The 22,606-nt window shown below is 48.0% G+C and overlaps 2 protein-coding genes across 5 annotated transcripts in view; one reads left to right on the top strand and one right to left on the bottom strand.

The window, feature by feature from the left end:
* The first annotated feature begins 3,947 nt into the window (after window positions 1–3,947).
* Window positions 3,948–15,794, top strand: LOC149328703 (uncharacterized). The gene is made up of 5 exons (XM_089561758.1): window positions 3,948–4,063; window positions 4,171–4,398; window positions 5,801–5,968; window positions 9,108–9,218; window positions 15,599–15,794. Exons 2-5 carry the CDS (start codon window positions 4,246–4,248, stop codon window positions 15,725–15,727), a joined length of 561 nt encoding a protein of 186 aa, XP_089417884.1. The 5' UTR covers window positions 3,948–4,063; window positions 4,171–4,245; the 3' UTR covers window positions 15,728–15,794.
* A 1,490-nt stretch (window positions 15,795–17,284) lies between these two features.
* The window catches only part of LOC149328702 (uncharacterized), a 59,793-nt gene continuing 54,471 nt past the window's right edge, over window positions 17,285–22,606 (bottom strand). For all 4 annotated transcript variants that reach the window (XM_089559652.1, XM_089559654.1, XM_089559655.1 and 1 more), the window contains 2 exons: window positions 21,663–21,845; window positions 17,285–19,320 (listed from right to left, as the gene is read on the bottom strand). In XM_089559652.1, the coding sequence (XP_089415778.1) occupies window positions 19,292–19,320; window positions 21,663–21,845 (212 nt within the window). In that variant the 3' untranslated portion in view covers window positions 17,285–19,291. The remainder of the gene's footprint in view (window positions 19,321–21,662; window positions 21,846–22,606) is intronic.

Here is a 22,606-nt window from a genome sequence, read left to right as displayed (position 1 = left end):
GATGAAACCTGCTGGGCCAAGTCATGGTTGCTTCTGAGTATTTGAACTGTATTCTTAAAGCAATGAAGAATCAAGCTGTAGTCGATATTTCTGTGGCTGGACCACCGGTAAACCAGACGGGGATGCTTACAGAAAGGCACCTTCGTGGCTAAGGTTGTCGTTTATCTGAATATTTTTGTTCCTCCTTACAGATTCGCATGTTCCTGGAAGGGAAACGAGTCTATTTGTTGCTGTAATGAAATGAAGTTGTACAATTAACATTTCCCAGAACAGTGCTTCCAGTATCTGCGAGAACGATCCAGCTGTTAATTTTCAGAGGAGTAATATAATGGCACTTGCGCCACATCATTGTGACACCGTTATAGAAAATATTCCCATTAAGGCGAAAGTATATTAAGTGAAGTAGTCACGTGGAAACTGCCGCTCGCCAGGTCGTTACAAAATGCCAGAGCTCAAACACCGCGTAGCGGGACGGCGCGAGCGCGCCCGCAACCTCCCGATTAGGAGACCCGCAATGGCAGCGGGATCATAAGATCAACTATGGCGGCGCCTGAGCTCCAGTGCTGTAACCCGTCCATAACACCATAATTGAGAAAGTTCGGCATTTTGCAATGATTAGAACTTTATACAAGTCGGTCGTTCATCGAGCTTCAAAACAACTCGAGACAGAAACAACACTGGTAGATTTATGGCACACAATTAAATCCGTCATTGAACCATATGACGGAGCCATAGCGCATTTACTCGAATTTTCATCCATATTAACCGCCTAGCAGAAATCGAGGCAGCAGAGCGGCTCTGCCATTGGCGACTGCTGCGAGCAGCCGAACGCCGCTCGAAAGTTCCGAGAATTTCTGAGGGCCACATTCACATCCAGGGGCGCCATCAGTCTCGGCACTGCGGCGCACTTGTCATACGCCCACATCAAATACACCAGGCGTCCCAGCGATATGTCTGTGTAGTTTACGCTGCTGACCAAGTCCCACTCTGGCGGCATCAGGGCGTTGAATGCTGACACGACGCCTAGGGCAGCAGCCGCCGTGGTTAGGTAGTCGCCGCTGTCGTTTGCGTTGAAATGAGTATGTCGGAAGCATTTGAGGCGATGATCGATGTTATTCTGCGTCTCATTAGGCCACGACGACTCCAACAAGTACGACCACAGTTGAGCGGCCATGTCGACGCCCACAATAGGAAGGTCGAGCGCAGGGTTTCGCGAAAGGTTCAGGTTCATTAAGACATAAAGGTTGCAGGGCAGAAAGATGACGTCACCGCGCCTAACAGCAGCGGGAAAGAAGAGGTTTTCTGGGTCTGGTATCTGCCGCGCCACCCTGGCTGCCCTGACATCGAAGGCGTACGAGTGTGCGGCCAGCAGGTTGGCAGCAAATGTCTCCGACACGGCTGGAACCGGAACATCAGGAATGACGATGTCCTGTGGGAGCACCAGCCTCAATTCGTTCAATCTCTGGGTGATCTCTTGCTCAGAGGTTCCGCTGAAGAGAGCGTGCTTCAAAGCCTCGCCGGCCACGTTGCGTCTCATCTTGGCGAACATCACTCGCACGTATTCATTCATGCTGTGACTGTTCACAACGTGTGCCATATACGCGTGCTCGATGTCGCAAAAATCCAAGAGCTGGCACGAAGGGCTCAGTGGGGTCATGCGACGGTTGCCCGCAGCTTTTTCCGTCTTGGATCTTGCCTTGAAGGCTGTGCACACAACGACGTATGCGACTGCGACAGGATGGCGAGTCGAGTTTGTAAGGATGCCCATGAAGTCACTCAGCCTGTCTTGCACTTGCGTCGCAACGGTTTTCACCTCAGGATGCACGGGGAATACCAGCTCGTCCAAAATGACCTTCCAGTCGTGGTTCGATAGACCCAAGAATGGGGAGGCTTCTATGGTATGCGACAGGTTCATTGAGCTGTTAGAACCAAGCAACGAATCTATTTCATTTTTAAACCCGAAAAATTCCTCTGCGGTTATTGAAGAATTCAGAGCTTCGTTCACTGCGTCCAGAGCAGAGGGCAATGCCTTTTCGTATGCAGTATCTCCAAAGCAGTAATTTCTTCGGATGTCCAAAACAGTACCCGGCGGCAAGACTCGAAAAGATACGACGGATGTCAGGCCGTAACGAAGGTTGAGCTGCGCCAGGAAGTAGACGGTGTGAAACAAATCCATGTTCCGGGGAAGAATCCCGAGACATGCTATGGCTTCCACGTACTGGGAAACACCGTCTCCGGGAGAACGTTCTCGGTGCGAGAAGCCCATGGTGAGAGCTTCGAGCATCAGACCAGAGGCGTTGCCGTTCGCTCCCAATCCGCCAATGCGCACAAAGTACCACTGTATGGCAGTCCGGAAGAGAGGCGACGAGTGCTCGGAACTTCCCGCGTCCGCCCTGGAGCACACATGCGCGTAGAAGTCGTCGCACGGGTCGATGCTTTCGTTGAGAACTCGCAGTACCATGAGGGCCTCGTCTGGGCAACAAAACGGTTCCAGTGTTTTGTTCGAAGAGGAGGTCTCACCCTTTACCAGCACGTTGGCAACAACTAGGCCAAGCAGGAAGACAGAGAGTGCCAGGGCGAGGAATCCTGCTAGCCAGTAGAACCTGCCGGTGCGGAGCCTCTTCCCGAGACCCCCTCTCCTGGGAGCCACCTCGACTTCGGGCGCGGTAAGCGAGCCGTCCTGAGTCGTAGACGTCTCCATGGCTGCCGAGAAGACTTCACTCACTCCTTCTTTTTCCTCTTCGTCCTCTTCGTACGATTCGCTTTTGAGGCGTTTCTTCCTTCTCTTCCACAGGCAGAGATGTAAATTGCTCTCTTGCGCAATATTTTCTTTTGAAGACGCTTGTCAGGTTGGATCGAAAATTTGAAATTCACGTGTGTCAGAAACATGCTGTTATGGACTTCCTTTCGCCAGTCCGCTCAGTCATTCACTTACTCACTGGTTCTTACTATTCCCTTTTTCCTTTTTACAGAACGATCTTTTGTCGGAGTTTTTTTTTCCTTGGAAGCTACAGGCAGCAAATACTTTATTACATGTGTTTTTATTTGCGAAATCGGTCTGCGCCTGTTACATAATTCATTATTGAATTTCAACTCAAACCAGTGTTTCAACAGTCGTGTGCAGATGGGACGTGGCAGTTAAGTTAGAGGCCAATTAAGGCATAAAGAAACTGCACAGTAGCTGCTTATTCACGCGCTGCCCTTGCCGCTATTAGTGCAGTCTATGATAAGACTTAGAGCTAAAGCTTCCTTCCTGCTTCCTTCCAGGGGAGAGTATGACGTCATAGCCTTAAGGGGCCTCTTCAGCGGCCTGGGTTCCTCTTTGTCCATCACTTCGCAGACACGGGCACTGTTCTTTTTTTCACCATAACATAACACTTAACCTTCGCTTAAGAGTTCGATGCGATATCATCAGACATCCCATCGGCGTAAGTACTCCATTTCTGTCGCCTAGCATCTGCATACATGCCCATATATGTAGAGTTGTTCGTTATCTCCTTTACATTCACTGATAGATGGGAGTCCCCATACCACCTCTGGCACAGTGGTTCAGCTGTTAAGCGATGCGCCACTGCCACGGCGGGCGGCTGTTCCAAACTCAGCCACCGGTGGCCCTTGTGAGACCCCTGTTGCTCTTCCCGAGCAACCTCTCGCGACCGATCATTAATTTGACGGCCATCCGCCATGGTTGGCAGTTCGCTAACAAACACTCGAATGGGCAGGTCGCCATCTGCCACGGTGGGCAGGTTGTGATGACGTCACAATTTCACGTGACCTTGGCGGAGGTGGCCACCACCTTTTCCGTTCACAACGCCTCCGCTGCCGACAACGCAGGATTTCTGAAGAACGGGAGCCTCGACGCTCTCTCGTTAATAAGCTAACATAATTAGATATGCAGTAAAAACTAAATATAAATAACCAATTAACAAAGCTAGTATACCACTAAGGTAGCTTCGCGCTTCGTTGGGAAGAAGAAGAGGTTCCTCCGAGGTGCTTCGGACGTCGGCTGTCAACCTATCTTCAACGACTCGCATCAGTCGGCTACAGCTGGTATAAATAACCAGTGAGTATAACGACAGTGAGCTTGCCATGCGTGCGTTTCGACAAGCGTGTAGAAATTGGCACTTCCTTTCGGATGACTCTAGTCCGTTGTCACCCCTACCTCTTTAGGGCACCAGATATCAGCTTTGGAAAGCACCGGGACCGTGATCTTTGAGGAGTCGATAGCGGCTGGACTCGCGCGACATGGGCGAGTTCCCCGAGATCCCGCTGCCGGGTAACGAGACCCTGAACGACGTGGTCCGCGACCTGCTGCACGGCGACACGAAGCTATCGCAGGTGCACGTCAACAGCGACTACGTCATCACCTGGAACGGGTTCTTCAACGTCATCGAAGTGGTACGGCACAAGGATCTATGCCACTGCGCTTAGCGAAATGGTTGATAATGGGCTGTGGCAATGGCGGTTTTAAAGGAGGAGGCCAGGGAGGTGAGATAAAATTGGCTTTGGCAAGATGTGTAACGAGAACAGGTAACTGATGGTCTCTTAGGGCAAAAATAGTGGGTGGTAAAAATACCATTTATTTGCCGGTGAGCAGTCAGGAAGACGGTGAGATCAGGAAGCCTACGAGCATAAAGTGGCATAGATAGCCCGGAACGAGGCTAGGAGCACACCAGTGAGAGGTGCTTTTTTCCAGGCAATGGCCATGGCTTGTCCGTTGTTTCTTGTAGGTTTTCTGCTTTGTTTGTATCGCTTGTGTTGTTTATTTCTCTGTTCAAATAATTAGCCTTGTCTGGCTTTCCGTAAATTGACTTAGATGGTCTCTCTATGTCTATCTTCATGCATTTATATTATTTCTTGTTGCCACCGTGACATCTATGTAATGGTGTTTAAAGACTCCTGTCCAGAAAACGATGGAACTGTTCATTGCCCTGTAGCGCATGTGAAAGTCACGAGGCTATGTTACGGGTCATATGGACGTCTTTTGCCTCGGCTACCTCACCAGATCTATAACCACAAAAAATTCGCACTTTTCTTGTATCACGTACGCCCTTTCTGCTGAAATAAAATTCTTCTGGACTGATGGTAAAGAAGGAGAGACGACGCCCCCCACTCCGATATCAAGCAAGTTTTTTTTTGGAGAGGCCTATTGGCAGGCATTTTTTCAGAGAACTATAATTTTCAAAACTCAGGATATGCATTATGCAAACAGGACACCCCCCCCCCTCTCCCCATGAGCATACTTTTCTCAGTACGAGTTGCCTACAACTCCGTCTATGGGGTCTAACATTATCAGCTATCGCGATTTCCGCTTGCTCTAGAGGGGCCGTTCTTGATAACCGGGAGCAGGTCCAAGTTTTCACCCCGCTGGATTTTACGATCATTGTCTAAAGAGGGCTTTCTGCCGCGTGAACTGTATCGCTGGAGTCGTCGTAGGATGCATGACTTAGCAGAAAACTCGTTTGCTTTCCATCGGACCACCTGGTGTACCACCCTTGCCGAAAGAAACCGATCAATAGGTTTAGCTTCTTAGCAGCGTGTTGCAAAGTATTTATGGCAGACCTTAAACTCTAAATCTGTGTAATCTAAGCAGAATCCTGTCATCACGTTTTAAGACCTTTTCATCCGCAAGAGTGCCGTAAGGGCTGCAAAGTAAGACAGGGAACCAAACCCCGATGTTCGGCTACTTCTGGCAAAGAGGGTACATCAGGGTGGTCCCGGCAAAGATTTCCCTCAAGAATGTAACCAACGTCGTGACGTCATCGAGGTGACCTACGGCGCTGAACCTGCCATTTCGCAGTCGCTGGCCGCCTCGCTGTTCCTGCTGCTCCAGATCTTGACCGGCAGTGACTCGTCTTTGCGCTGCCTGGCCACCGTGGCGTTTGCAATGGCGACACAAGGTGTGCACTTCCTGCTCTGCGGCCTCTTCTCGCCGGTCGTCTCCACGGCCATCGCCACCTCCGTCTACGTGAGTAGCGATTCGCCGCGACGGGGCGTTCTTTTCCGGACTTGTCGCACCACTGCTTATCCGCACGCACATGACGTCCGCGAGAGTCCATTATATACAACAGAGGAACGCTGTAGCTTGTAGCCTTGCCAGTAAACCAGGCTTAGCTTGCTGAGGGCACTTTACCGTTTTTCCTCTTTATTCGACGGCTTTCTATGTATATACGGAAAGCATATGTTGGGAACACCTGCATATTGCGAAGGCAAGATAACCGGTGGTCCTTTTAGGTTACGGAGGCACCGCGTTGGCTCAGTGGTTATGACACTCTCGGCGGCTGACCCGAAGGAAGCGGGTTCGGTCCCGGCTGCGCCGGTCGAATTCTGATAGAGGCGAAATTCTAGAGGCCCATGTACTGCGTGATGTCTGTGCACGTTAAAGAACCCGAGGTGGACAAAATTTCCCGAGCCCTCCACTAGGGCGTTCCCCATAGCCTAAGTCGCTTTGGGACGTGAAACCCGAATAAACCATAAAGTTTCAAGTGACGGAGTTGATTCGAAGAGAGGGCAAGCGTAGCAGGGGGCGCCAGAAGGTCAGAAGGGCGGATGAGAATAAGAAGTTTGCTGGGATACGGTGGCCGCATCTGGCAAAGGACCGGGCTAATTGTAGCGACATGGGAGAGGCCTTCGCCCTACAGTGGGTGTAGACAGGCTGATGATTATGATGTATATACTACAGCTAGCCGTAGAGGCTATTGTCGTGCATGACCCTAAGTAACTGGGTCTTGGTCTTACCGTTCTCCATCATCCACGTAAAGACATCCGTCGCCTTAGTGGGCACAAGACCAACTTCACTTAGTTGTCTGGTCCTTGGGCCCTTGTCCCTGCACATGCCCGCAACTGGTGGCGATGTCTGCCTTAGCAGCTGGCGTTAAATATTTCGGGAATTTGCTGCGTGCTGCACCTCCTTGAAAGCCCCATCGGCTCGTGACTCACGTGGTGATTAAGGGTCGCCGCAGCCTTTATTCTTCTGTTTGGAGAGAAAGAGTCACTTTAGCGAGAGTATAATATTGTGCGCTTAAGAGGCCGGTTGCTGAGCAGATCGTGGCTATAGCTGGTAACACCGTTCGGCCGACGTCAAATAAACGAACACGAGACACAAGAGCAACGGGTATGTCGGGCTACCACCTGCCGACTTGACTTGCAGCTGCAGTGTAGGACGGGCAGCCCTCAAGTATGATACAGGTAGAGTTGTTAGTTACTTTCTCGTAATCAGACGTTTTTCTGTGGGCGTATCCTATGCTCTTCAGAGATGAGCAAAATATTGGCTTGGCGGCATTATGAAGATATATTCTTTCACTCTGGGTTCCCCCCCCCAAAAAAAAAAAAAAAATATATATATATATATATATATATATATATATATATTGTGCAGTCGTGAGTTCAACAGTTGTTTCTCTACATGGCTTTTTCTGCACGCTGTATAGCCCGCATTTCTAGACCTTCAGAAACATGCAGCAACGCCACAAGATACACACTTCATTAAACACATACACGAGAAATCTAGAAGGCTGTGTTTAGCAGAAAGTGGAATATTACATCACTCCAACAAAATCACGCCACCAGACAGTAGCAATAATATTAACAAGATTTTGCTTCTGCCATTTGTCCTGGTCGGTGATCATCACAATGACAAGAAAATACTGGAGTTAGTGTGAACAGTTGAGCGAATGGGCATGAGTCCATTTCAAAACCCGAAGAAAGCACCCAGGTCGAAACAGTAATGTCCTGGAACGTGTACACTGTATTCTCTCCCTGCAGAAATGCATAGGCCCCTTGCGAGAGCTTGTGAGGCGATGGAATAAATTATTGTAATCTGCGATCACAGTGACTCGCATTTTTAACTTTTCATTCATTTTTTTTATTTTTTATTATTTACTATTTACCTTACTAAAAAAATCTCTGCCTCTCCCGTAAACGAGAGTAGAGTAAGCATGAAATGTTTACGGGCCTAATGTCATCTCGGTGGACACCCGAACCGCACCGTACAGGAAGGGAGGAACGCCACCACCCGTTCAGCGCGATGCCTTGCCATTTGAACGCAAGGTTTTTTGAGGAAAGGAAATGGCGCAGTAATTCTCTGCCATCTCGGTGGACACCCGAACCGCACCGTAAAGGAAGGGAGGAACGCCACCACCCGTTCGGCGCGATGCCCTGCCCTTTGAACGCAGCGCTTCTCCCCCGGATCACGTATGACAACGAAGTGTAACGTGGCATTTATGTGCTTTGTGCACGCGTTATTAGAAATCGGAAATTATAATTCCGTGCATTATCAAACCCACAGCTCCACTGATATCTTGATAAACATTGAGAAGGCACTGGCAGCAGTTATTTTTTGTCTCGTTTGGAGACCAACCGGCGCTTGCATGCCGGTCGCGTAGGAGGGCTTAGAGAGTCTCGTTAAATCTCGTTAAGTCTCGTACGGTGCCCGGATGTTCTCGTTTCAGAGCCCGGATGACTGGAATTCAGTGCCCGGATGAGTGGATTTCAGTGCCCGGATAAGTGGATTTCAGTGCCCGGATGAGTGGATTTCAGTGCCCGGATGAGTGGATTTCAGTGCCCGGATGATGGCTCTCGGTCTCGGCGTGACGTCACCACACTGCCGACAACGGGGGCTAAAAGCATTTCATGCTTAATATAACGGAAGCCAACAGTCCCCGAAACCAAGGAACATAGGGCATATTTTTATTTTTCTGAATTTGCGGTACTAATTGGAGATGAATAGTGTAATTATTTTACCGCTTATAGATAACTGATTAGAAAGGAGAAGAAAAAGCACCAACATGCCGCCGAGGCATCCGAACCCACGACCTCCGAATTTCGCGTCCGCTGCTCTACCAACTCTACGGTTTATTTTGATGTCTAATCCGTTCATAGCTCAACATGGCACGTTGCTGTGCTCGTTGCCAAACACGGCTAATAATTGATAAAGGCTCGAAAAGAGGAGTCTTAAAAGACTCTGTCCTGTCCTTTCTATTTACATTCTCGTACTTTTCGCGCTTCTGTCATTTTTCACGTGATGACATTACCATTCGTGCTTCCAAAGCTGTCATCTTCGATCATTTGGCTAAAGCACCCCCGTTTCCCACATCTCCGGCTCGCAGTACGTGTCATTCCACTTCATGGCCTTCTTCTTCTTCTTCGCGCCGGGCTTCTGCACTGTCCTCGGCCTGCGACTCAGCATCCTGGAGTGCGCCGCTGGCGTCGTCGGAGGGGTACGCTCACTGGGTGCACGCACGCCGGTAGCCGTAAGACGGCAGAAGATTAGAGGGACACAACATCGGGAATTTGCGACAAGTTGTTCTAGTTTCCTTAGCTGCCACCATGTGGCGCTTGACTTTAAATATACACAAATAGCATGTTGATGTCATCCGTGACGTAAGAAAGAGTGGCCGAGTGGCTGCAAAACAGAACGTGATAGGCCTCTAGGCATTGGCTGAGCCCTTTACTGTATTCCTGGTAATGCTGAGGACGAATTGGAGACGGCCTTAATTGATAGAATGTGCTTTACAATGAAAAAGGAAAAAGTGGACGGGGCGCTTAAGCTCCGCCTTAAGGGTATGACGTGATTGCTGTAGTGGGTTAATGCCCATGTATGCAGAATTGGTCATTTTAAGGTAGTTAGGTTTCTTTACAATGCATACGGCCGTACATCTGTTAGCGAGCTGTTGAAACGCAGTTTCAGCAGCTCGATGTTCAACAGGGACTGCACAATTGTGTCTGCCAATTGATGTTTATTTTTAAGTTGGTAAACGGTCGTTATAAAGTTAATGCTTCCAATATTTTTAGTTTCTCAATCTATAACATGAGACGAAGTCATGTTTTAACAAAAAACCTTTTTGAACGTGAGGAATAATTTCTTTAAGTATTCTTTTATCCCGAGGACAATTACAGACTTCAATAACCTAAATAAAGAGATTATTACACACAATTCTTTGGTTTGATTTATTAGCCTATTGGGATTTACCGTCCTAAAGCAACTCAGGCTATGAGAGACGTCGTGGTGTAGGGCTCCAGAAATTTCGACCTCCTGCGGTTCTTTAACGTGACTGACATCGCACAGTACGCGGACCACTAGAATTTCGCCTTCATTGAAATTCTGCCGCCGCAAAAGGGATCGAACCCGCATTTTTCGGGTCAGTAGCACCGAGCACCGTAACCACTGAACCACCGCGGAGGGGTCCAGAATTCTTTAATGATATTTGAAAAATGACTGTAAATGTTGTGAATTTGAGTGTTTGTATGTTTGTGTGTTTGGAGTATGCCCCCCTGCTATGATCGTGTACTAGATCGCAGTATCTATAAATAAATAAATGAATACCTTCATCGATCCCAGGGAGTCCTCATGCGACTCCTGGCTGGCGCAAATTGTGAAGCAATTCGCCACTGCCCTGCGATGGCAAGTGTTGCCACAGGCGGGGCTTGTGCGACCCAAGTAGCTCTTCCCGAGAGACCTCTAGCGACTATTCATTAATTTAACTGCCACCTGACACGGTGGTGTTTTTATTACGAGCCGTCGCGTAGCTCCCGGCGGTGGTCAGGGTTGACCTTTAGCCGCAGCGAGGTCAAACAGACGGAGCGCCGTTGCCATAGCAACCGTTTCAGCCGCGCTCCACAAGGCGGCAGTACCGTCTATGCGCTGCCGCCGCTGCCGCGCGCCTAGTCGCGCGCTCTCGACACTGCTTGCCCGGTTTAACCAGAGCTAAACCTCAGCTAATTTTTTTCTTAATATCCGGTGGGCAGGTTGTGATGACACCGCAAGTTTACGTGACCTAGGTGACCAACCTAGGTTGCTTCTCTGTGGATTTTTCCTGCACGACACCGGCGCCGCATTCTCTGCACAACGAACCTTGACACTCTCACACTAAACGGCTACTTCCCTTGGAAGCGAAATTATATAGGCTGGAAGACTCACCAAATAATATACAGGTTTTAACAACGCCAGCCGTTTTATTAAGCAAACTGAGATAACGTGAAGGCTATAGCCATGCATGCCTGAAACTTGGCAATACGCTATCCACTACCAACGGTGATCAACGACGTCTTTGGGGTCTTGACACCACAACGTTTTAATTGAGTGGCGGGGAAAATATCCTTGCAGTTATAGGTGCAATTTTCTCCGAAATATGTATTTAGATGCCCAGTAAAAAACATAGCCACAAGGAACGAAGCAATCGAGGTTTACTAGGAATAAAAAAAATAAAGTAGTTCTTCTGAGTGCCTCTCTAACAAAGCAGCTGTGAGAGTAACGCATAGAATGTGCTATTGGGCAGGTTGGTTCGACAGAACTCAAGAAACCGGCTGAGAACAGCAATGGGATGTCGTGTGCCCTCACGGGCTGTGCATGATTGCAGAACCTTTGCGTCACGTTTATCTCTCGAGGGCAGGCATTTAATCTGTGTAACAAGAAATAAACTGCCGTTTGTTAGTGTACCTTAAGTGTGTGTTGTCCGTACTATTCTTGGTCTCGGCGCCGGTCGCTTCAGTCGTGAGCGTAACTACTGATAAGTTATACTCCTTGACTGTTTCGCACTGACTTGTGAAATGAACCAGTTTTCGCTTGCATCGTTTAAGCTGTAAGGACATCAATGTGAGGCACGCCGAGACTATACCGGTTCGTTACGATCGTATGAAGTGTCTTTTTATGCAAGTGTATTTGTATTTTATGGTATTTCATTCTGTTATTTTGTGCTCAACCCTCCTTGGAGTCAAAGTGACTCTGCAGTATTAATAAATAAATTGTAGCAAACCACGACGATCGCGTCTGTTACCGCCTGGGCTGATCACTGACGAATCGCCGACGAAGACGAAGCGCCGGTGAAAGACGAAGAGCCGCCGCGCTGCACGAGATCTGTTCGGCTGGACTGGCCATCATCTGCGCTGCTCGCCGTTCTGCTCGCCCATTCTGTGTCGCCCGCCGTGAACTCCGTCCCCGTTCTGCTTGTGCAGAAAGCCCCTTTCATTTTGTGGAGGTTGCGGTCGGCTGACGCCCTGGACCTCCGCAGCCGTATTCTCCCGCCGCTCAACATGCCTAAGGACTCTGCGCCCAGTCCTGCCCCACCCACCCCGACCGTTCTCCGCGCTGGAGCGCTGCGCCAGCGTGATCCCGCTGTCTTCAGTGGCACCGGTGACCATGACGTCGAGGATTGGTTGGCATCCTACGAACAGGTGAGCACCCATAACAAGTAGGATGATGCACTCAAGCTGAACAACGTCATATTCTACCTTTCGCACGTTGCAAACTTATGGTTCCGGAACCACGAAGCCGATATTACCACGGGGTCAGCCTTCAAAACCAATTTTTCTGACGTATTCGGCAGACCTGCGGCGCGCAAGCCGCGCGCGGAACAACGCCTGCGAAGTCGGGCGCAGCTGCCTGGTGAAAATTTCACCAGCTACATAAAGACCGTTGTGAACCTTTGCACACGCGTGGATGCCTCTGTGTCTGAGCGTGCCAAGATTGACACATCATGAAAAGCATAGACGACGATGCGCTTCAGATGCTTCTGGCACGCAATCCCACCACAATCGCCGACGTAATAACCCAATGCCAGAACTACGATGAACTTCGGAAGCGACGCATCCTCACCTGTTCACCGCTCTCGCAGCGGGAGTCCCTTGCTTCCCTCACGTCTCACACCGACCCGGCACAACTGTCACCGCAGATCAAGCAGTTTGTTCGGGAGGAAGTCGCGCGTCAGCTCTCGTTGATGCCCTTCAGTCACGACGCTGCATCTCCTTTGGTGGCGCCATTGCAGGAGGTCATCCGCCATGAAGTTGCCGAGGCTCTTCTCACTGCACATTAAGCCCCTTCGGTCGCTCCATTCACCTATGCCGAGGCTCAGTATCCCCAACCACCTCCGATACCCTCCCGGATGACCTACGCAGAAGTGGCGGCGCGCTCCGTGCCCATGACTATTCCGCCTCGTCAGCCCGTCCTGCGCCCGGCCCCGTCTTTACGACCAGCACCGGTTTCTCCGCCGCCACCGCAGCTGTTTTGCACCCCGTGGCGCACATCGGATAACCCTCTTATCTGTTACTCCTGTGGGTACCCGGGACATGTCACCCGCCACTGTCGCCGTCGCATGGTGGCCTCGCCAGCCACTTCAACCACTGTGCATCCATCTCAGATGCTTCATTCGGCTCCACCGTCCTCCCCTCTGGACTGCCGGTACATGTGCTTATCGACACGGGTGCATCAGTATCAGTGATTCACGAAAAACTCTGCCGCCGTTTGCGAAAAGTCACGACATCATTTACGGGTCTCGCGCACCGCACCGCAGGTGAACAGCGCATTGCCCCTCTGGGCTGAACGCGGGTCATCATAGACAATATATTGTATCCAGTCGAATTCTTTGTGCTGTCCTCATGCTCACATGATATACTGTAATTCTCGTCTCGACGAACACGAAGCGCCGGTAAAAGACGAAGAGCCGCCGCGCTGCACGAGATCGGTTCGGCTGGACTGGCAACCTTCTGCGCTGCCCGCCGTTCTGCTCGCCCATTTTGTGTCGCCCGCCGTGAACTCCGTCCGCTTTCTACTTGTGCAGAAACACCGTTTCAAAATAAATAAATAAATAGCGCTATTACTGGAGAAAAGACGAAGAGGTCGTCCATGCTGGGTATGTCTGTGGCCTGCTACATTTGTATCGCAGTACCCTAATCCCACAAGCTGATTCCGTAAAATACCTGGGTATTACCTATTATACTCAGTTAGACTCATGACTAAGACTGCAAAGAAATTTGCTTAAGGATGAGCGCGCCGAAAGGTTGGTGATAATCAGCCACAAAAAATTCGGCATGCGGCAGCGTTTCGATGGAGGTGGAATGCAAAAGGCGCCCGTGTGCTGTGCAATGTCAGTGCACGTTGAAGATCTCCCAGGTGGTCAAAATTATTCCGGAGACCTCCAGTACGGCACCTCTTCCTTCATTTCTTCTCTCAGTCCCTCCTTTATCCCTTCCCTAACGGCGCGGTTCAGCTGTCCACCGATATTGTGAGACATACTGCGCCATGTCCTGTCCCAAAAAACTAATTATCAATTTCCAATTTTCAGTGACACTGCTATATCTTTATAAATCTTATGTAAGGTCATTGCTTGAATTTGGCTGCGCTATTTTGCTGGTTGTCCAAGTTGCAAGCTTAAACCTTTCATTCTTTAGGAGAGATGTGCTCTGCGTCTTTGCCTTGAACCACCACAATCTGTGGCAAATGCTGCGCTGCTCTTGGAGGCGCGAATACCAAATGTAAAGCTACGGTTTCAGCTTCTCACTGTGGGAACTTTCCTTAGAGCTTTAGAGCCTATATCAGGATTGCTAGCCCCCATATCTGCGACATCGAAGACTCTATTCTCCGGTATTACTTGACTAGTTCCCACAGATCGCGTCAACAAATTTTGTGCGATTAAGAATCTCACTGATCATCAGTTATGTAGTAAAGGTTCACAACCTGCAGACCGATGCTGCTTTTTACTCTGACAACAATCTCCGAAGAAATGCAAACAATTTGCCTGCAAATTCTTTAAACGGGCTTAATAGAAGAGTACCTGGACAAATTTTCTACACATACTGCAGCTTTCACAGATGCCTCTCAGCAAAAGGAAAAGGAGGCAGCTATTGGCATTTATTCCAGGGCTCTTGATTAGAGTTATTCCTTTTGGCCCTCTGATTATACGCCTATATTCGCTGCTGAATTTCTAGCGATTCAGTTGGCCTTACAAAAAGTTCCTTGCAAACACCCGAAAGCTCGAGCGAGGCTCTTCTAGGCCTCAATTTTTCATTTTTTCAATATTTTTCATTCCACCACATGTTGAAGTAGTGCGATTTCAATAGACACCTGGACATTGCGGCATTGATGCTAACGTGATGGTTGATTTTTTAGCAAAATCTGCCTTTTGCGGACCTGTGGTACCATTTACCCCAAACACTGCGCAGTTGACATCAGCCCGCTTCGAACGGTTCCTGCAACTCCATTCCTTTAGTGATGAGGCTCTCCTCGCTACAGCGGATTTTCAACAGTTGGCATTCACTTGGGGTATACGCTTACATAGTTCACGGCAATGCGAGGTGCCTATGATCATCTTCCGGTGCAAGATTCCACGACTAAATCTACATTTGTTCCCATCGACTCGTTCTTTCTGTCGAACCATTGCGAAGCATGCGGGGATATCCAAACACTAGATCACTTTCTCCTCTCCTAATGACTATTTGCTTCCCTAGCTCGATTAGGGCTCCCTCTTTCTATTCCGGTTCTTCTTTCCTTTGGGGCAAGCGCCAGAGGAGATGTTCTAAAACCAGTGTGCAATTATGTGCACAATTTAATCAAGGGAGACTCCTTTTTAGTTATAATTATAAAAATAAGCACAGAATTAACCCTCGACTACCTTAAATGAGTCAATGTTTCACAACTGCCTGACAGTAGAAGGCACCCAGGCCAATCCCCCACTAACGAACCGAATTAGGTCTCTGTGGAAGAGTAAGGGAACAATAATGAAATAACCGTTTAGACGTGATGATGCCTTGCTGTTACGCGAACGTGATGCATAATATTTAGGCCGGAGAAATGACGTTGGAACTAATTCCTCGTCTCTTGTTGCAGATAACTGCTCTGGTCTTGGGAGGCGTCCACTTCGTTCACGCCATCTACTGCCTCTCGGGCACGGTCAACACCCGCCATCACATCCGCTTCTCCGACGTCGAACACCAAATGTCCGATCTAGTCCAGTGACCCTCTCTGTGCCTCTTAGCGACACGCAGAATCTCTGACGGAGCTTGAACTATATAAAGAAAGGCTTGCTGCCCGGACTATGAAATGCGTTATGCATAGCCTATGAAATATATGGGCTGTGGTTAACGCGTCTGGTTATGAAATAATTATCAGCAGAATTTGTGACCGACGAAACTCTACTTTCTTAATAGAAGGTTCTGACCCATTACCTCAAAGCTTTATGACGTTTTTATTTATATTCTTTGCATTTCCCGCCTACGGCCTACACCCTACTTTGTCACTTCCCGTTTGCTACGTGAAAGTGGAATGTGGATCGAACATGATCACTGTTAACAGGTTCGTCAATTCTCGAAGTTGTTGTCGGTGTTTGATGCACTCTTCGCTATGATATTGTAATTGAGCTCACCCAATAACAACTGATACAATCACCTCACGGCCGCGGAGCGCACATGCCGATATCGCCGCCAGGGTTTTTTTCGGTTTTTGGGCACAAGTCCAGCCAGACAACAGTTTATCAATAAAGCCTTCGCTTCATCTGCGTGTCGTCGCCATCACGTGACGCTATAATAAACAGGCTAGCAATGTGTAAAAACATCAGATAATAAGGGAACTGTGACGAGGTTTCACGAAGTTGAAATAGCGCGCGCCGGAGTGTCGTGTTCATCACATATGCCTGATACGTTGTTTTTCTAGGCTCTTATTGCAAAAGTAGCCCTTTTTGAAACTATCTTTATATTGCCCTATTCTGTGTTTTCGCGACAACAAAACGGTGAAGACAACTTGTGCAAACATCACTGAGGCCGCATGGCATGTTTGATACCAACAGCTTGGCGGTAATTATTATTCTCTGGATCCGCTAATATCCAGCTACCTGGACCTGCCTCGTGGAAGCTGTACCCCCCTCTTCCCTAATTGCACCATATGACGTCCAATCGTTATAGGTGCCATTGGTACTTACCAATCGTCAGTACCGGTGATGTCTTAGCCCAAGGTTCTTGTACTAGGAAGATTGCCGGTGGCAAATGTTTTTAGGGCCAACAATAGTAGAAAATATACTTGTTCGCTGTGCTTGAACGCACTGTATCGTAAATCATCATGTGCAGTTGGTACGACGGGGCCTCTCATAGCAGGCGAAAATGCGACATCGACATGACAGACGTGGAAGGTCCGTACACCAGCGTGAAGCGCTCACTTTGCTATTATACAATTACAGCTTAAATGACCAGGGGGCGTGTTCCCGAACGTACAGATTATTCTTCGTTTCTGTCGCTGATGTCATCCGCCACTGATGTCTCAGGAAAGCTGCGGCCAATCGCAGTCTACCGAAACAAAGCAAAACGAAATGATTCGTTACGAAGTCCGCCCCAGGGTAACTTACCTGAACGTAGAAAATGGCGGTTATTAGACTTGGCGAATATAAAAGACCCGACGAGTTCGATTGCAAACCATTGCCTGTGCCACAATGTGTGCGGCCATTTGAAACCTAAACGGTGGCTCTCCGTTTGGCAAAATGAAATTTTATTGAGTTCATGTCGAAGGCGACACTCAAGACGCAACAACATTTTAAGGCATTTCTTTTATTCATAGTGTAAGTCACTCAGAAGCAAACAAGTAAAGAAAATAAAAAGAAACGTAGTTTCGCGCACATTTTTCGTTGTCCAAAAAGAAGGGACACCATAGTTAACTTTGCCAAGGACACGCGGATATACACTGGACAAGAGAGGAAGGAGTATTCACTACGGCGGAATTAGGTTGGGGAATGACACTACGTCAAACAACGGTTACCCTTAATCTCCCCTCCCCCTTCCTTTCCCCACGTCAAATGCATTAAGTATAAGAGCTGAAGTATGAAAAAGATGGTTATGTAATTAAGCCACGCGCAATGTCAGAGCGTGTGGATGGGTCCCCCGCACACATCACCGACCCATCGCTTTCCCACCCTCACCTGGAATGCCCTGAAAGTATTCGGTTGGCACATCGATTAATATGCACAAAGCACGAGAAAGACTGCCAAGACCCCACTCATAGAGAACTGAACGGTTGTGTGCGCTTGCGCTCTAAAGGGTATGTCTAACAAGCACCCCGATGGAGCGATGTTAACCGTTCGATATGGGAAAAGTGCCTCCCGTACGTCAGGAAGAGGAATGGTTTCCAATCCTATGCTTTTAGAGACTCGAAGATCACTGTACGGTTATGATTATTGAGCTGGGAGCACACTGATCCCTTCTCAAGTGAAGATGCTTGTAGTGTCTCACATATGAAGCAGATAGGCAGAACCAGCTCTTTTCAAGCTCTACAAGTGTGGAAGAGCAACTCGTCGAAGATGTTTTCATGATGCAACGACCAATACATTGAAGAACGACTTACAAGTGCATGTCGATGGGATTTTTCTCAAATATTTCTCGTTGGTGCCGCCTAACTACTGAACTACGCATCTGCCATGCTCCTCGCAACTGAATTCTTAAATATAGAAGCCTGTAAGTCGACTATGTCAATAAAAGTTCTCATTGGGGTCGATTATAGCCGCGATATCTGTTGCCCGATATTGTTTTTCGTCCATGAGACAAGCTAATACAGAGCCACTGGACTAACTGTGCATTCTTCTGAACACTCGTACACAACTGCACGAGATGAGCCTCTTCGATATGTTCCCTGTTTCTGTTCCTCTAGACATACGCAGCTTCAGCCTGGTTTCAGTCGTCTAAAAGATGTGTAATAAAGCACGCCTACTGAGACATTACAAGTGGTCACAACTGCAGTGTCACCGTGAGAAGGAACATGAGTGAAGCCAAGGACTGCAAATATATGCTCATTAAAAAGGAATCTTAATTTGAGTAGTCTTTTAAAAGTCAAAAGCCATCGACTCGCATCTCGGCTCAGGTCGAGCCGACGCAAAAGTTTGCAAAAAGCTTCCCAAATTTTCTCTATACTGCAAGAGTTTTCCATGTTTATATGGTTGCGCGTCGATGTTCGCAACGTTTAGACCATATGGTAACATTCAATTACACTAACAACACACGGTACATGCTATTTTGCACGCAAAAATGTAGTGGTGTTGACGTTACCGTGTCTCAGACTTGTGTTGTCGTGAGATCTTTGGTTCGAGCAAGAGCTGTGCCGAGACAAAAGTCGTAATCAATATTTTTTGATGACCTTCATGGCAAGGAAGAGCCACGAGAAGCCATTAACGCACCTAAAGCAGTCTGACAATGATAAGAGGGTAAAAGATGAAGTAAAAGTTAATCAGGCCTTCCTGCCTTCGTAGTGTCTGGACACAATACGATGAATGAAATAAAAAATGAATGTTCCTTTTTTCGCCCAGAACAACTCCCTCCCACCGGCACTCCCCATGGCTTGGCGATGGCATCCGATGTCTTGTCATGGTGGACTGCTGCGTGTTGCCTTATTCCCCGATGAAGACGTGGTCGAGGTTCATGCTTTGAGTTGAAAAAACAGCCCCTCTCGTCCATTACCTCGCTTTTTTCCCGCTGGCTTTGAAATATCTGGTCTGCCTTTTCACACGAACAAGGCAGTTTGAAGAGCCCATCCACCGGTCTTTGATGCTCACTCGTCGTCCTCTTCCTCTTCCTCATCTGCAAGCGACCGAAAGATAATTGTTGCAACAATTCTTGCATTCAAGAAATGCATACTTGGGCTCAAACCACATAATGACTCGTCTGCCTCTCCTTTATTCACACCATCTGGACACCGCGCAGTAAAACGAATGGATGTCTCTTGCTGCAGTCTGATCTGCTACTTGTTTGTATGATCAGTCAATGTACAAGATGTGTCAAAAAGTGGTAGGGTTTTAACGTAGCAAAAGCGAGCAGGCATACGAAAGAATGTGTGTAGCATGGTTGGCTCTTGCCTTTTGCTTTTGCTGGTTGGTTGGCACATCTGGCGACGACATTAGACTGATTAAGCTCTGATCAAGGTTAAGCTGATTTGATCTGTTCATACGCAGATGGAAGTTGATGAAGACGACAATCTGCAATGCACAGTGTGAGTGTGTGTAGCAGCTTCGCATAGTTTCCTCGTGCAGTGGCCAGCAAAGCTGATCTGTTCATGCCACTCAGGGTTCGAAACCCATTGATTGTTTTATTTCTGCATGGGCTGTTGCTGCGCTAGGTTTTGCCGAGGTCATATTGAAGGTTGAGCTTCACACAAACTCTGTGACCCGCTTACACCTAGTGGAGTAGTGTATTAGTGCTGAAAAGTTCCCAGGCCATAGAGTTTATTTTGCACCAGAACAATCTGTTGCACAGGACGCCTATAAAACTGTCAAGCCTCTCAATGGTGAAAATGTTACTTCTCAGATTATCTACATAAAGTTTGAGGTTGGAGAATACCATGAATGCCCCAAAACACTCCTCAAAAGCAGACATTGTGGCCTGGGAACTTTCGAAGCACCCTATACATGATGCAAACTTTAAAAATGTTCCATGAAAAACCTTCTACAAGAAACTGAAAATGCTCACCCAGTGGGGATCTATCTAAACACATATACTTGATAGAAAACAACTTTTTATTTTCGTTTTGTGAGGCTCAGTGGTCGGCAGCAGGTCTCAGTTTTTTCGTAAAGTTTCAGGCAGTCTCGGAGCGCTATCAGAATGTCGTTAAGAAACACGTGAGCATCCACCCAGAGCCTAAAGGTCTGGTTCGCCAAATGTCCCCATCGGTAGAAAAAAAAGCGCGAGCCTTTCTTTTTTTTAATGGCATTCTGATAACATGGTAGCGTCGTTGCCGACCGTTACAGCTGCGAGCGAGGGTAGCTGAAGGTCCTTCGGCACCATGGCACATGCAACTGAGCAATGGGGAGTACTGCGGCATTCCCTTTAGTCGGAGGTAGATAAAAAAAAAATCTGAGCACAAAGCACGTTTTGATGGGTCGGTAATCACTTGTGTCATCTCTTCTGCTGGCTCTTCTGCCCACAAGCAGTCCGCTAATGTATTTTTATTTATACGGTTCTTTGTAGCGTACAACAACCTATAAATAACAATGTGACCGTCTCTGTGCAAAGTAATGGCAAGTAAGGTAGGGCAAAAACTTGATCTAGTTGATAAAACGTTTCCGATGAGAGCAGCGGAGTTACTGAGGAAGGCCACAGTCGACAACAAAATCTCTTCTCTCTTCTATATCACTACTGCCTGCTTCCCTTGCCCTTTGTCAGTGTGCTGTTCCTTATAACACTTCAACGTTTATCAATGATTTTGTCTTTTAAAAACACTTCCCACAAGTGAAATCCCAGAGTAATCCTGGTTTTTCGTGAATCGCTTCCCCAAAAACATTTGAAGCAAAGTGTCCAATGCAAGGTGACCGCTGATCCGGATCATGAGAGGGAAATAACTAGAAGAAGAAGAATGGGGTGGAGCGCATATGGCAGAGGGGGGTCTAAACACACTTGCCATGATAAAGTTTTTCTCTCTCTCCCTCCGATCATGAATGACACTTTGCCGATATCCCTCAAGCGAAAAGTATACAATAGCTCCATCTTACCGGTACTCACCCATGGGGCAGAAACATGGAGGCTAAAGAAAAGGGTTCAGCCTAAGTTAAAGATAACGCAGCGAGCTATGGAAAGGAAAATAGGCGTAACGTTAGAAGATCCGAATTGGGTGGAGTGGGTGAGGGAACAAACGCAGGTTAATGACATCCTAGTCGAATTCAAGAGGAAGAAATGGGCTTGGGCAGGGAATGTAATGCGAAGGCAAGATAACCGCTGGTCATTCAGGGTAACGGGGTGGATTCCAAGAGAAGGCAAACATAGCAGGGGGCGGCAGAAAGTTAGGTGGGCGGATGAGGTTAAGAAATTTGCGGGAATACGGTGGCCGCAATTGGCGAAGGATAGGGTTAATTGGAGAGACATGGGAGAGGCCTTTGCTCTGCAGTGGGAGTAGGCAGGCTGATGATGATGATGACCAATGTGTTTCTTACCCTGCTTGGGCCTGCGCTTTGCCTGACGCAGGTCGCCAGCCGAACGGCACGGCTTGGTGACCACCTTGTGGCTCTCACATGTCGCGCTGTTGCCGCTCACCAGCGGCATCGTCTTGGTCCGGGTCTGCGTCTGGGTGTCACACTCACTCCACTTGACACTGCGGTTGTAGCGGCAGCCAAGCCCTGCGAGGAAGAAACGTGGTAGAAAAATGGTGTCATGGTCTCCCTTCGATGATGAAATCATGGAAAATGGATCGTGTTTATGCACAATCTAATGCAATTTTTGGGTCATCATTTTAATCCGGCCGAACAGGAGCAATAAACTTCTCCTGGTGTGACAGCCACTTGGTATGCAACTAATATGCAGGTGCAGGATAGGGAAACCAGGCCGTTAACTAAGCTGTTGTGTTCAATTCAGCCTGCTTGCAAAAATGCGAGGCGTTAGAGCATTTTATTCTAGCAAGTAAAGCCTAAAGGCCCTCACACATGGTGCACTTTTTTTTCGATGGAAAGCGTGAACTTTGACAAACAACCTGGGAATTAGATGACGAACAGAATGAGTGCTTATATTCAAATATTTTATTGTTCATTTGGGAAAATATTTTGTAAGAATGGAGGGTGGGCACACACACTAATAGCTGTTTTGATATCAGATAGGGATATTCTATCATAGTGAGCTTGAAGGAAGTGCTGTTCACATATTCATCTTCTTTCATTGTTATCACTTTAAAGAGTTCAATTATTTATCTTGCTTTCTTGTCTGTTAATTTTGTTATTACGGTTCCCTTGCTCAACATCGGTTTGCAAAGACCTAAACAGTCGTTTTGTACCACCTAGTGAAACGAATTTTGAAAATGGTTAGTAGTAAAAGCTGGAAGGAAAGTCGGGTAACCTCAGTGGCCATATCCGGCTAGGCAAGGATCCCGAGGCTCTCAGTCAACCAA

This window comes from Amblyomma mixtum, chromosome 9, assembly GCF_055824585.1.
Source record: "Amblyomma mixtum isolate Tamu chromosome 9, ASM5582458v1, whole genome shotgun sequence".
Lineage (NCBI taxonomy): Eukaryota > Metazoa > Arthropoda > Arachnida > Ixodida > Ixodidae > Amblyomma > Amblyomma mixtum.
This window is presented reverse-complemented; position numbering and strand designations above follow the sequence as displayed.

Coding starts and splice junctions, on each gene's coding strand:
- LOC149328703 (XM_089561758.1), top strand. CDS start 4,246: ATGGGCGAGTTCCCCGAGATCCCGCTGCCGGGTAACGAGACCCTGAAC. Junction 5,969..9,107: donor CCATCGCCACCTCCGTCTAC/GTGAGTAGCGAT, acceptor TCCGGCTCGCAG/TACGTGTCATTCCACTTCAT. Junction 9,219..15,598: donor CCGCTGGCGTCGTCGGAGGG/GTACGCTCACTG, acceptor CTCTTGTTGCAG/ATAACTGCTCTGGTCTTGGG.